The 15,909-nt window shown below is 39.2% G+C and overlaps 1 protein-coding gene across 13 annotated transcripts in view; it reads left to right on the forward strand.

The window, feature by feature from the left end:
• Nucleotides 1-15,909, forward strand: part of DISP1 (dispatched RND transporter family member 1) — a 169,390-nt gene that overhangs the window by 145,049 nt on the left and 8,432 nt on the right. For all 13 annotated transcript variants that reach the window (XM_039528989.1, XM_039528977.1, XM_039528978.1 and 10 more), the window contains 5 exons: nucleotides 3,163-3,192; nucleotides 9,500-9,623; nucleotides 11,055-11,182; nucleotides 11,640-11,737; nucleotides 14,820-14,917. In XM_039528989.1, coding sequence (XP_039384923.1) covers nucleotides 9,543-9,623; nucleotides 11,055-11,182; nucleotides 11,640-11,737; nucleotides 14,820-14,917 — 405 coding nt within the window. In that variant the 5' untranslated portion in view covers nucleotides 3,163-3,192; nucleotides 9,500-9,542. The remainder of the gene's footprint in view (nucleotides 1-3,162; nucleotides 3,193-9,499; nucleotides 9,624-11,054; nucleotides 11,183-11,639; nucleotides 11,738-14,819; nucleotides 14,918-15,909) is intronic.

Raw genomic sequence — 15,909 nt, forward strand, 5'->3', positions numbered from 1 at the left:
AAGTCACTTAGGCATAACGTTTAGAGAGAGTCCAATAGTTTTGGATGCTACAAATTTTGGCTTTCTAATTTGATTGTTTTTTCAGAGGTAACTGCATTGACCTCATCTGAAGTTGAGCCTTTTCAGCATCTCTGTTTTAAGTTTCTCACACTCGACACTCAAAGTTAGTGGACCATGTGATAATTTTGACCTTAATCTCTGTCTGAGTTTCTGATCTGTAAATAGGGAATTATAATCCTTCCCTATGGATGTTGTGAGAATAAGTGCAGGTTTACTGTTCGTGTGATGCTTACATGCTACAATGATGAACACGACAAAGAAACCTATAAATAAAATTGATGTTCTAAATAGGTCTCTAATGTAGGTGGAAAAATGATTACACTATCTTAACTTCTTCCATGGAGATGTTTTTTTCTTTTAACATTTATATAGAGATTTATAAGCGTGTCATGCTTTTCAGAGACAATAAAGGGCAAATGATTGCCTGACAGGGTTTACCATATAGGCTGGGAGTTTTGAATCTAGATCAAGGGTGTTACATCAAGGCTTAAAATTTTTTTGCAGGCACCTATTTGCCAGAGAACTTAATATACTTTCCAGAGTCCATTGTGAAAGATGGAAAGGCCCCACTGTCCAGAGGTAGTACCATGGTGAGAAGTCCAGTCCCTCTACTCCTAGAAATGGGGAAGGGTGATGAGATTCCTACTAGATCTTTCTTAAGGATTCCTAGATCCCACTTAAGAGATTCCATCTTTCATATCACCCTCCAGCTAAAAGGAAGGTTTCAAATATGCCAGTTACCAGCCTCCTTCCCAGACTTGAAGAACTTAATCATCCTCATTTGTTCAGCACTGAATATACTTTGTGCAGAGAGGAAACATTCTCTCTCTTCTTCCCATCCCAAAGCCTCCTATCTCCTGCATAGGTAAGGGGCTCCACAATGCCTCCTCAGCTTCCTGGCTGTTGTAGCTGGGCACTGGGCATTCTGCCATTCTACCACTTCCCTCCAGCTTCCTGGCGGCTAACACAGAGCAATGTTGGCTAATCTATATTCCCCCCATTTATATCCCAGTTAATAGCTCTGATGTCTGTTTCCACTGCTGCTCATAGCTTTCTCAAGCAGTAGTACAATTGATGGGATGTCAGTTTGATGGTTGCCCACAGTTTTCAGAATAGCAGCAGTAAAAACTAACAACTATCAAGTCTGTTTTCACTCTGTTAAATCATAGGAGAACTCTGAGGAGCAGGACCAGCAGCAACAGAGGGGTATTACAGTCCTCTATCTCTCTCCAGACCCAGCAAGACAAAACTGCATTGTTAACCTTCCAAATGTGAAATGCATTTAATCTTCGCAAGAACAAGGGATAGAAACTCTTTGTTTAATTAAGTCAAAGGAAAACTAAAATTCTGCAGAATTTGGCATAGGTTCTTCTATGCGTCAGGAAAAGCTGCTTACTCTCCAGTGGCAGATGGATTTTTCAAGTCCTCCATTACCTCAAGTTTTCCAATTTGTTCAGCACCAAATGCAATGAGACTTTCTGTTTTCCCTGTAAATTCTGGAAATTACGAGCACCTGCTCCATCAATAGTGATGAGTTCCATGATTATTTACAAATATGTGTTCAACTTCTTGAAGTCATCAGTTTGGGTTTAATCAAAATATCAGCTTCTATAGCATAACAGTAGGAAAATAAATGCTTTATTTAATATTCTAAAAGCTGAGGGCAACCTACAGTAAAACATAATTGTCTACTAGGTTTAGTTTTGTTTTTGTTTTTTAAGGACTTATGCCTTTTCATCCTATTTTGGTTATAAACTGAAGATGTTTGTTTTCTTGTGATTCCTTTGTATTTCTAAAGTACAGTTACATTAAAAATGCTATGTCATTTTAATTTATCTTTATATTTATCTATTTATCAGGAATTAAGTAGTTAAGAGTTGTAGTTATTCTCTGTATCATTTGACACAGATGACAAGCACTTAGCCATGATGCTTAAAAGATGGATTAGAAACTAGGTTTAGTTTGTTTAGACTTATCTGTTCTTTCATCTTCACAGCTGATGTAAGGAGTGTCATTGATGATGCTCCGTAATAGGTATGCTAATGTGTAGCTTATTTGATGCTTTGAATTAGAGTATTGCTTGAAAAACATATTTTTGATTATTCCTTTCTTATCACAGCTGTGCTGGTCAGCATATGTGTAAAGTGGTATGTTGTTATTCTACATAAGATGGTGCTTTCTGCTTTGCCTAAAAGAGTCCTAACTTTTTAGGGGCTGTTTTATACATGGGTGGTTTTTGTTTCTTTGTTTTTTGTCACCATAACTATTTTGGTTTAGTAACATATGTAGTTAAAGCAGTACAACACCCTAGTGTGGACACAGTTATACCTGTACAAAGATGCTTATAATGGTACAGTTCATTCCCCTGAGCCAGGATTTCACTCCGTATCTTTTGCAGGGACAATGTATCTTATTTTTAGACAAATTGATTTTTTTTAGTTGCTTCTGGAACAATCTCAGAAGCCCTCATAAATTTTGAGCCATTAATGCAGTGGTGTGGGAATTAGCAAATCTGTACTCTTTCAGAGAACTGAGAATTCTTTGTGAAAAATGGTCTCTTAGTTAGTGTCTTCTATCTGCGGAATATAGAAACAATATTAAAGATGACTATTGAAAGTAAACCAAGTTCATGCTTTACCTGAAACTGTGGTTTTAGTTACATCTTCGGAACATCTGTTTATCATATCCATAGATATTGAGTCTTTAAGTAGATTTATGGTTTTCCCCCCAGAGACCGCTTTTTGGTCATCTTAATTACAATTTTTTAAAATATGAAGTGTATACTGAAGATTATTACTCCATGAAATAAGATCCATTTGAAGAAGAGCAAGTATTAGCAACAATACATTTGTGCCTGTTCTCTCTTGCTATTCAGAATAACTTTGGTAGAGCTAGATTTCTAGTAAAGAAGCAACAACATTAGCAGTTGAAATAGGTTTTATTTGGGTACCTTTTGGGGTTCCATTTTTCTGGATAATGCCAGGCCAGAATATGCCAATTTAAAATATTTTCTTCCCTGGAACTGCACAGGGAAAAAATATTAGTGCACAAGTATTAGTGCATTTTGTCTATGTTCGATAATTCTTTTTTTTTTTTTTCCAGACCTGCCAGACCATTCAAATTACCAAAAAGGTAAGGCACCGTATAAGCACTTACAAATCTTGTGCATGTTCTTTCATGTGTTAAGAAAACCATGTCTCATGCACAGGTGTTAGTGTATTGTAAAATTAGCTGTTGTGCATATGACTAGGTTTCCTTCTAGAAACAGATGGAAAGTATGATACTAATTGGACAAATATCCTGTGTTGTCTTCTGATTCTTTTTAAATTTTATTTTCTTTACAAATAGTGTGTGTGTACACGCACACACACAGCTGACCACAGTCCTGCTCCTGAGTGTACCCCCAGAAACTCCCTGGTCCAACACCAATAATTATAAAACACTTTGATTTAAAAAGCTCAGGAGAGGGCATTGCAATAATCTTTCCTATCCTTAAACACAAATTCAGCATGGTTACAGGCTCTGTACATTTAATGGAAGAAAGTAGAATGGCCTACCCAAAATTGTGCTTGCACCTGAAATATTAGATACCATTTCAAATGAACACATGTTAAAGGAATAATCCACGTGCAGGAATTTCCCTCAGTAAATAATAGGTCTGTTCAGTGAATATACTGCATATAAATCCAATCAAATTCATTTCCACTGTACATGAAACAATGAAAACCTCTTAAATATACACCAACTAGACGTTTTGAAAAGTTGTATATATCTTTTTGTGTGCAACCAGATTGTGATGAACCAGGTTTTTCTTATTATACACGGAGATACAGATTCACAAAGGGGAACTCCTAAGCATTATTTTATTGCTTAGTACGCAGACATGATTTCCCAGCTCGTTAGAAGTGCAGTGAGGCAAGTAAAGAATCACAAATATATAGATTGGGTAGATTAGGAAAATGTGGCACCATACCACAAAGCAGTGTAGGAAATGTTAACGTACTACAGACTAGACTGAATGCAGCAGATGTTTTGGCATAAAATAAATTTCAGGCAGCTATGAATTTTGTGGCTAGTGGGAACTTCCACTTGATTCGGACTACTGAATGGCCGAAGAAATGACTTGCTTACCAGTCTGGCCCAGTCCTCTGACTCTTCTCAGCCAGTTGCACCAATGTATTGGTGGGTTTAATCAGCTGGTATAAAGCAGGAAACTGAGGCCTTGAGCCAGGAAAGCTCTTAAACACGTCTTTAACTTTAAGCATGCCGTTTTAAAATTTGAGTTCTTTCTTGAATAGGGGTGGATTTAAGCAGATGCTTAATTGCTTTTCTGAATTGGGGGCAGAGGTCTGAGGCCAGTCACTTTCATCTTCAGGTCAATGCACCCACATTTTTAAAATTCAGGTCAAATCCACACCTTGCCTTTTAGGGGAAGTACTACAATTTAATTTTAAAACTCCCACCTCCTACACAATGGCTACGAAATAAGTAGAAGTGGAGAGACCAACTTTTCCTTTTGGATAGCAACTTAGGATCTCAGTTGCTTGTGGACAAATCACTTGGAGAGATTTCTTGCTTTACACCAGTGTCATTAGTGGTACCAAATGAAGCTCAGACAAACAAAATCTGAAAATTTGAAGTTGAGAAAAGAGAATTAGTTATTGTATCTCAAAAATGTGTACTGGCTGGAAAGGGAATGATATTTCCAGGTTTGTCAGAGGCTACTTAAAATTATTGTGAATCTACTTGATACACATACTCATGCCATTTTTTTTGCATTTTCAGTGAGCTGTGAAATTGTTTGCATGCTCAAGGTACTAAAAAGCACATAACAGGCTAATTAACAAAATGCATCATAGTGTTGAAAACCAACAAGGATTACAAATTATATATGTAATCCTTCTGCCCCTCTGAGTTGGCAGCAACAAGGGCCGGGTTCAGTATCCAGGGGTTCCGTTTCAATAACGCAATGCAAAACCGGCTTGAGCCCCACCCAGTGACCTGGGACAATTACATACCACCCCCCCGGGCGCCTCTAGGAGGCAATACTTCCCCTCTCGCAAGCACAGAGTCTGAGGGTACGTCTTCACTACCTGCCATATCGGCAGGTAGTATCGATTTCTCGGAGTTCGATATATCGCGTCTCATCTAGACGCGATGTATCGAACTCCAAACGCGCTCCCGTTGACTCCGGAATTCCACCACCGCGAACGGCGGTGGCGGAGTCGACGGGGGAGCCGCGGACGTCGATCCTGCGCCGTGAGGACGGGTAAGTAATTCGAACTAAGGTACTTCGACTTCAGCTATGCTATTCGCGTAGCTGAAGTTGCGTACCTTAGATCGAACCCCCCTCTTCCCCCCCCCGCAGTGTAGACCAGGCCTGAGTGTAACAAAATCCTTTTAATAAAGGAGGGAAACAATGTGGCATCATATTGGGGAAACACCACAAACAGGATTCATAACGTAAACTATGAGCAAAAGACCCACCAAGTAAGTTTTGGCAATGTCCTTTTCCTCTTAGGATCTTAAGTCCAATCACCCCAAAGTCCAACAACCCAAAAGTCTCTGTCCCTGGTCAGTGCCGCCCCAGAGTTCAAAAGTTTATCTGCAGAGTTCCCCCCCCCCCGCCTGGGTGGAAATGGGGGGGCACACTGGGTGTTAAGGGGCACCTTATGTGGGCTGGGGCCGACTGCTCTGCCTCTCCGTGGAGTTCTGCTGCAGCCTTCACCACGACCGGCTCCACTCCACTCACTCTGTGCTGCTCCTCCAGCTGTCCCCGCAAACCGCTCCGCTCTGCTCTGCTCGCTGTTCCGTGGGCTGCTCCAACCGTGCTGCAAACTGCTCCACTCTGCCAGCCGCTTAGCAATAGATCTTCAGGCTCCCCCACTAGTTAACACAGCACTCAGTGATCTCAGCTCAGTAAGTTTAGCTCTTTTAGTGATTTCAGCTCTTAGTGATTTCAGCTTGTAGTAGGGGAGCCCCAGTGCTGGTGCATCATTGGCCCAAAGTGAATTCAGCTCAGCAGCCTCTAGATGGACTCCTAATGGAATCAAAATTAGCTCTGCTCTTGAACAGTGGAGAGAGGCAGAGGTGCAATTGGTGTTCCAGGCCCTCAAAAGGGGCCCATACCATCAGGTACACACACCAGTCCCCAACCTCTCCCAATTCACTGGCACCCATGTCCCTTGTCTAGCGGGTGCTACTTAATTGATGGTGAGACTCTCTGTCATAAAGCAGTCTCATAGTTCCTCATTCACATAATCAGGGTGACAACACTTTATTCCTCCTGCCCCAATAACAAAGAAATTGGGAATCCCAGAGCTGTCAAAATAACCATCCCAGGCTGCCGTGGGCTATGCTAGGCAGGGTGGGTGTGCCAATGCAAACACCTGAAATTCCTTTCCACACTCCCCATAATTCACCACCAGATGTCAAGGTAGAGCTCATCCTGACTCTGCTTGCATATAGAAACAAATGTTGCCACATAGTTCAAATGGATGCTTTTGCTATTCTGGCTGCAGTGATCATTGCTGATACAAATATCCAGTGTATGACTGTGATGGGACCAACACTGAACCAGGGTGGGGAGTGGAGCAATGCTGGACTAGGGAGGCCCCGGCCCCTTAACAAGTGCAACTTGCATAGCATGTTCTCAGTCCAGGAACAGTTTTTAAAGGACACTACTGCTAGGAGAAGGGGGAAATGAGTGCATGTGACCAGGGCCACCCAGAGAGGGGGGCAAGTGGGGCAAGCCCCCCATGAGAATATAGTATTCTATAGCATTGCAACTTTTTTTATGCAAGGGCCCCCCGAAATTGCTTTGCCCCAGGCCCCTTGAATCCTCTGGGCGGCCCTGCATGTGACACCAGGAAGCCAGGCTGATGCTGAGAGTTGTGTCAAGAGTAGCAACAGCTTTGTGAAGGCTGCTCTAGCAGCAGGGACTTGGATTCACCCCCTTTCTTTGGGAGTTGAAAGCTCTAAGAGAGATTAACTAACTGAACAGGACAGTAAGAGAGTGAGGAAAGTCTGCCTAGCCTATGATCATGCCCCAAACTAAGGAGCTCCAGATGCTAGGAAGCAAGCTCAGAGAACACATAATTTGGGGTAGTTCAGTAACTGGGCTGGACACTTGGATAAGCTCTAGGGCCCTGGTTTGGGACCCAGTGAAGTAGGTGGGCCTCGGTCCCCTACTTTGCACCCTTTCTCCTGCTCCTCAAGTGGGGGACCAATCAGAGCACAAGGGGCTGATTGAGACCACAACTGGGCCCCCCTCTGGGATGACTAGGCCAGCAGAAACCATAAGGCCAAGACCTATCCACTAGGCTTGCTGGTCATCAGATCTTCCCACTACAGTGACATAAAAAAAATAGGACAATTTACAAGAGTAAAGACCTGGTAATGTTTCCTATATAAGGTTTATTAAAGTCCTCAAACAGGTCACATAGGCCACAACTTTCTTTAGTGTTAGTTATTGATTGAAGAGTTCTGCTCAACTGAGATGAGAGCAAGCTGCTCAGCAGGAAATGGAATCATACACACAACAGGGTAAAGGGATCATTCTTGCAGTAGCAACACAATGGTGAAAAATAACTTTCAAGTCTTCTGAGCTCTCAACAAACATTTAACTAGTCAATGTAGAATCCGCTGTATATAGAAATATTGAATCCTGTAAATAGAAAAATGTTAAGTCATCTACTCCCTCTCCCTTAAACTTTGCGCAGTTGGACACTTGGGCAAATAGTACATTTATGTTTATTTAATAACAAATTGCACTTCAAACAGATTTAGAAACTTTCACTAATTAAGCTTGAGAATCCCTGTGTGAGAGTGGTAAAAATTATCCCACATTTATCTATGGAGAAACTGAGGCAAAGCCACAATAGCACTTGAATCTTCCCAAATCTGTGCTGAACCCTGTAGAACATACCCCTTTCTCATTGCTGAAGTGAAGATTATTCAGGCTGAGGCACTCTGCAGAGGACTCCCAGGGCAGTCAGTAACAGCATTGTTGAATATTGTTGGTTTTATTATAGAGAAATGGTAAACTGCTGCCAGAGTGGCTGTCCTGTTGCCTTTAGATAAAAAGGGGAATTAGATCTTGTTTTAGCAATAGGACAGAAAATCTCTGGACAGAGGGTAACTGGGTCCAGGTAAGAACATGCAGATGTAGTGCTGGTCTGATTTTTCAAAAGAACAACAGTCTCTGAGGGTAGTGAAAGTAGGTGTAGAGAGAGCTGTAATATAAACTAGCCTTTATTTTAGTCTGCATGGAGATTGAGGAGGAAGTGGAATATAAATTGTCCTGATCAATATTTACATGTGTACAACTACTATCAATATGCTATGATTCATACTCAAATGTTTTTTTCAAAATGCATCACAAACCTCACCGGACTTTGTCCCCTCTGTTCTGAAGATTAGACAGAATAACCTTTCTGTAAAGTTGTCCTTGGAACTCCAGGACCTTGATTTCAAGTGACTGATGTAAGACTAATTGTAGTGAACTTCGTACTTCTGCGTTTCATTTTCTTGCTTTTTTTTATTGCACACTTTTTGTCAATTTAACAAGAACCTCTTATTGAGATAAATATTTAATTATGCATGTAAAAGCTTCTTTGCTCCAAGAATTTATTAGCAAGATATGATATATACTGAAATCTGAGTGTGTGTGTGTATTGCAGTTTATTTTCACCCTTGAACTTGCAGCAAATTCTGTGGACTACCATAATAGGCTCTGAGTAACCTTTTTTAAATTGTAGATTTAAGTTACATAGCAAATGGTTCTTTTGGCTTATGCAAATCACTTATTTTCTTGTGTAGTATGGATCAGGGAAACCATTCTGACCAAACCAGAACTATAAAGTAGAGGAAGTAGTATACAAATCAATAATGCATACTTGGTCTTATGAAGCAATTTGACATAAAATGATGTTAATTGTGCTTTATCCATGGTTGCCAGAATAGATTGAGTAAAAGTAGCAATTATTACCTGAGCTGTGAACCAAAGAAATCTATTTTTGAGTAAGTCAGAAATAATCATCTTAGAGGCAGTAGCAGCACACAAAAAATGCTAAACTGAAATCTATATTTTTATAACAATCTTGAAAGAAATACCAATGGACTGGTGAAAAAGACTTTTTCTAACAAGAACCCAAATGAAGTTGCAAGAGGAGAGGGATTTGCTGGAGATTAACATCATCTTTTTCGTCTGTTTCTCACTTCAATTTAAAAAAAAAATGAGAATGAGATTAAACTGGATCTCGCATAGATACCTGGCAAAGGTCTGAAGCCTCCATTTAGGTGTAATAAAAAAAATAGTATCATGCTTTAGATGGGTCTTATTCCACAAGGAAAGAGGTGTGAAATAATTCTGTTCTTGCCTTCTTTTGTTTTCAAATTCCTCTTTCCTTGCTAAGATTTTTTTTTCCTTTCCTTATAGTTATGCAGCCCTGATAGCTGACTGGCCTGTGGTGGTTCTAGGCATGTGCACTGTATTAATAGTGGTGTGTGCATTGGTTGGTATATTAGTTCCAGATCTTCCAGACTTCTCTGATCCTTTGCTGGTAAGTTAGCAACTGTTTCCTGTACTGTCAGATAATTTTCTCTGCTTTACTATTTCCCCCAACAATAACAGTAAACAGGTAACGTAAGTAGTATTTAGAGAACTTGTTACATTGCTTTCCAATACAGATGTGCCCAAACCAAAACCCCAAATCTGAGCACACCTGAGCTTTTAGGACATTTGGTTATGAACTTTGCAATCCAGACCCAGCTATATTTTCACAAGAGCTGAGGAGCTGCTGAATTTTTCAGATTTTGTTCGTAAAAATGACAGTTTTCTGTCAACATAAATCTATTTGGGTTGTTCTGAGTATATTTTAAGAGAGAAGTTCTTGTATTAGCAAGGCTAACAGATGTGAGACTTATCTAATGAACCCTATGGATGAGAGTAGTAGATCGTAGAGTTCCTGGTATTTCTTCTAATGCAAATGTCCTTGTAGATCAAGACACCAAAAGAGTTAAGAGGGATACAAAGAGGTGGTTGCACATCAGTGTCTGTTATGCACTAGATTTGAATTCCAGTACCCAGCAGACAGCTATCTAAAACTTATACATGTTCCACAAATTAATTTCTATACATTTAATATTGTTGTGAATTTACTCCATGCATTAGAACATAGTCACAGAAGACAGGTTCTCCATCCTGGAGATCATGCATTCTAAATTAGGTTTCGGAGTGGGGTGCCTGGATCTATTAAAGGAAGAGGGAACCTAAGAACCTTTGAGTGATGGAGTCCTATCCATATTGAAGGTCTGAAAGGAATCTTTATCTGATTCTGATAAAGACTGCGGTTCAGTTCTTATTTGTTCTGAACCAGCTCAACCATGTATTTAGAAATGTCATGGAAAGAGTTTTACTTGACTATTCTAAAGTTCCTGTTATATTGATACTATAATACCATTCCGCTATACAAAAAAAATGGAATTCAATAAACTAGTATTTCTTGAAACAGTTAGCAGTCCTTTAAATTGCATTAGTCAAGACATTTTTTTCTTTTAAATGGTTCTTAGGCTTTGAGTTATTCTTCTGGGAATGGAGAAAAGACAAGAGACATGCAGAGATAACAACAGAGATAATTACTCAAAAGCTACAAAATATTCTGTAATTGAGATAAGTTAGCTCAAACCGGTTATCCGCTGAAAATATCAAGAGCCAGTTTACTGATTGGTTAGGCAATATAGACAATCACTATTTCTGACTGAAGGTGTGTAACATAAATCAGAATTTATAACCACCCTGTAAGACGTATGCAATTGGTCATTATTGTGTCAAAACATCCTGTTATAAAGCAATCCACCTCTAAACTAGATGTCTGGAGTAACTGAACTTTCTAATTATAGTTGTCCGTCACTTTGATATTCATGTTTTTCATTCTTCTTTTAAAGCAACGGAATGAAATGTACTAATAAAATTCTGTAATGTTCTGCCTTAGGGTTTCGAGCCAAGAGGGACTGCAATAGGCCAGAGATTGGTCACATGGAATAATATGGTGAAAAACACAGGGTACAAAGCAACATTGGCAAATTATCCTTTTAAATATGCAGATGAACAGGCTAAAAGGTAAGAATTTTTTAATCATCTTATTGTCTCAGCTTGCTGAAATAGAGCCTGCTCCAACACCCCCTGAAGTCAATGCGTACACTCCCATGGGCTTGAAGGGACATTGGATCAGACAAACCCTCTTCCTCCCCCCAAATATTCCTTAGGCCTCATGTATGGAACTAGACTGAAGAGAGGGTTTGATAAAACTTACCCTATGATATAGTGTAACCATTTAAAATGTCTTGTGTCTTTCACTTTGAACTACAAGAATTTTTCAGTGTTAAGATAAAGATAATATGCTTTAAGGTCCCTAGTAGGATAAAAGTGTCATGAATATTTGAGTTATTGAATGTTGAAGTCATATGAGCACTTGTATCTATTTTCTCTGGCCAAAGCTAGTAAAATATGTAAGTTGTTAGGAAACTCCTTTTATATTCTGTGTTCAAATAAGATAAAAATGTTTCCTCCATTTTAGTCATCAGGATGACAGATGGTCAGATGATCACTATGAGAGAGAGAAAAGGCAAGCAGATTGGAATTTCCACAAAGACAGCTTTTTCTGCGATATTCCAAGTGAGTGGAATGGTGTTAATAGTAAATCTGAATACTGTGGGAATATTGAATATTCACAGGAAATGTCTCACTATTAGAAAAAAGAGGTCTTGCTCCCTATATTTATGATATGCACCTTCTTCCTCTTTGCATAAGGCTCTGAGAAATTTAGACTAAATCACATTTTAAACTCCATCAGCAGTTCCCACCAAGCACTACACCTCCTCTTTTCTTATAGAGCATTTCTTGAAAAGGTTTTAGTTTTAGTTGTTGACAATCCTAAAAGTTAGTACCTTAAAATACATTAGTACAGAAGTAGCACTTAATATACATTAAGACATTAGTAATGCATTATCTGTACTTCAACTTAAATCTAAAAACAGAAATTCACTTTTCCTTATATATTCTTCTTTCAACACTATTTTTAAAGGACATCTGTGAGGTCAAATCTGGCCCAAAATTTAGGTTTTATAAAATCAAGCCTTTATAAAACCTAAGACCAATGGAAACATTTCCATGAAATTTAAAATACCCAAGGGGAAGGCCATTTAAAACAAATAAACATTCCTCTTCATATTTAACCAGCCACATATTTCAGCTTTGTGATAGTAAGCACTTTTTGGACAGGAACCATGTCTTGCTATGTGTGTACACAGTACTTACCCATGGGTCCCAGTCTTGATCTGGAGCCTACTGCAGTATAAATGTTAATAACTCTGCATGAGAACATGGATGTAAAATTGACTAGAAAGTGACTAATTTGTTTCTATTGTCAAAATGAGAGAGAGGCAAAGTAAATACCAAAGTAGATTTTATAAAATTCTCTTTTTTAATAATATAAGGTCTGTCTTCGAACAAAGGTAAGAAAATTTGGCCCAGATCATCCTTTCTCTTTCCATGAGTGGAGATAATTGAGACCAAGCAGATCTCTCCTGAGCAAGGGCAAATGTGGGACGATCTATCTTGAAATCCACTTGTGAGTTAATACTGCTTGAAGCAGCATTAACTCCTACAGTCCCATCCATGATAGCATTTACACCACCCCAGGGGACTCAGGCAATGGCAACAAGGTAGCTCTCTCATCTTGGACCTCTTTGCCTTCTTTGTTCCTTGACTTCTCTCCCTGTGTGCCCTCAGGATCACCAGGATTTGGGAGGCTACGGCTCACTACTCCTAAAACACTTAGGCTATGTCTTCACTACCCGCTGGATCCACGGGCAGTAATCGATCCAGCCGGGGTCAATTTATTATGTCTAGTCTAGATGTGATAAATCGACCGCCGAGCGCTCTCCCATCGACTCCTGTACTCCAGCTTGGCGAGAGGCACAAGCAGAGTCGATGGGGGAGCGGCAGCAGTCAACGCACCATGGTGAAGACACCACAGTAAGTTGATCTAAGTACGTTGACTTCAGCTATGTTATTCATGTAGCTGAAGTTACGTAACTTAGATTGATTCCCCCCGCCCCGTGTAGACCAGGCCTTAGAAAAGCCTGTCCCATCTTCCGTGGCAATTCTGTATGGTGCACCTCATGCTGGGTTTTTTTGGTCTCCTCTACTCATTGACAGGGGAAGATCTGGCTATTTTCTTTTGTTAAAATAAGATTTTTAATCTGATGACTATTGAAATAATTTTTCATAATAGTGCATGTTTTAAAGTTCAACTACAAAACTATGCGGAACGTAGGGCCTTCACCACTGCCTCCCATCTTTGATGATCTCTTGCTCTTAACTTCCTCCCATGTCATTTAGATAGCTTTCAGTTCTGCTTCTGTTGTGCATTGCCATGTTATCCTTGGCCTCCTCATTGCCTCCTGCCCTGGGAGTTCCAGTCCAATACCAGCTTTGTTGTATTATTTGAGTCTTTCCTCCATGTATGTTCTAGTCATCTCCATTTTCGTTCTATAGTTTCCTGTCCTGTAGGTTTCTGTTGCATCTTCCTCCAGAGTTCATTTGTGATGTGTGTGGGGGTGGGGCGGGGGGGTGGGAGGGATGGCCATTTGATACTGAGGATTTGTCCAAAGCAGTTGTTTATAAAAAACTTGGGGGTTAGTTATTAAGACCTTACTAAGTCTACAAGTTTCCATGCCATATAGTAAGACTGACTTTACAAAGATGTTAAATATTCAAATTTTAGTTTGGAAGACAAGATTTTTTTTTCTTGAGATCTGCTTTAGAGTTACAAAGGCATGTCTGGCTTTCGCTGTTCTGGCTTTAGTATCTTCATCTATTCTACCTGTTGTACTTACAGTGCATTATTGTGAATTATTGGACCTCTTCTATGTCTGTCCCCAAATTGCACAAAATCAGGCAATATGAAGCCCAAAGTACCATATTGTACTCCAAGGTACTTAAGATTTGTGTGTGTGTAATATGCATTCCTGGTTAGCTAAGTATAAAGTTCTGGTAGCCACTAAGACATTATTCCCTGTTACTGAAAGCTGTTTCAAATAAAAGTAACTTAATATTTTTAACTAATAAATTAAGCTTCTTTTACGGTGGAATTTGTGTGCATTAGACCTATATAACTTCCAGAATACAAATTTATTTATTTTTTTTAAAAAGGCCCCAAGGACTTCCCAGAAACTTCAACTGAAGTCACCAGCCCCAAAAGCAAAGAAATCATTTTATAAATGTCCTGGTAATTATTAATGATATCCCCAAGTGTATTGTTTCACTAAGGCAGCCTCTGATTATATCATGTATCCACTACCAATATGCTGTGAATTAAGATAGGCCTATAATAGTTTGCTGCTGAGACCTTTCCTTCTTTCTTGTCAGATTTCAGAGGACAGACAATAAGCGTGGCTAGAAATTTATTAAGATCTCTGAACTGTATAAAATTGAATAAGATAGGAGACTGAAGTTTAGAGAATTCTTTCAGCTTTAAGATGTTGAGGGAGATTGAAGCTCTTATAGGAATCAAGTCTTTCAGATAAAGAGACCATCTCCTCTCTTGAAAAAAGGTAGTTTCCCATCTTCAGACAAATGTTCTGAAGACTTACAGTTAAAATAATTATCTACTTTTTGAATGATGGGAATCTGTTTTAGTCTCTTATATCAGACATACCTGATAAATTCATAAACCCTCTTACTATATTTCCAGGTGATCGATACTCACGAGTGGTGTTTACTTCCACAGAAGGAGAGAACTTGTGGAACTTGCATGCAATTAAATCAATGTGCAATGTAGATAATTTGAGGGTAAGTAAAGAAAAAAAAAAAAAAAAAAACCAAAAAAAAAAAAACCTTTACTCTGCTTAATCCAGATGAAAATGTATATTTGAAACTCCTTGTCCATTATAGCTAACCACTAGATGAAAGCATTTCAAGTTGTTTTCTTACTGCAGAGTAAGCAATCCATGGGCAGGCACTAGTTCAAAAACAATTTTGCCAGATTACAGATCAGAATTTCTGGTTTTGCACCTCAAGTGATCTTCACTAAAGATAAAGCCTATTTCCGTGCTCCAACACTTTCTGTACTGAAGGGTACATTTTATTCTTTTGCAGTGTATTTCCTTTCATAATAATACACCAAGCGTTTTGTTTCCCAAAGAAGGCAAGGATTTCATTTTTGCCCCTTACTTTTATTTCCCTTAAAACAGTCTGTCAGCATCTTTGTTCTGTTCTGTACACATCTCTTGTTGTCAGTGGGTCACTTAGCCCTATGAACTCAAAAGAGAATAGCTTGGCATCAGAGACATCAGAGGGACATAAATACAGTTTCTAGGCAAACAGCAAAAGTAATCTAGTCCAGATTGCATAGTTCTGAAATAAACATTTACTTCTACCTTAGAACATGAGAGAATGAAAGAAGACACTTTGTCCCTGTCAACCCGGACTAGTAGATATTTTTTCCATGGTCAGTGTCAATAGGGCCTTGCCTTTATCATTTTGACTCTTTACAAGATGGGAGCAACAGCCAGCCCTAGGGAATTTAATAGTTGGTCTTGCATGTGTTAGAAGTTAACTGTGCACGTAGTTGAGATTGATGTCTGGTTTCAACTAATAATGGACGTTAACTGACAGTTACAAAGTCCATTCCGAACTAAAAGGCATAATGTATTTGAATAAGACATCTGAAAAGTATAAGCTTCTCACTCGCTGAAAACACAATGCTTTAAATTGCAATGCAACTGTAATTTTTTGTAAACTCAGAGACCTGGTGTAGAAATTAACTTAGATAAAATGAAAAA

This window comes from Mauremys reevesii, linkage group 3 (assembly GCF_016161935.1).
Source record: "Mauremys reevesii isolate NIE-2019 linkage group 3, ASM1616193v1, whole genome shotgun sequence".
NCBI lineage: Eukaryota > Metazoa > Chordata > Testudines > Geoemydidae > Mauremys > Mauremys reevesii.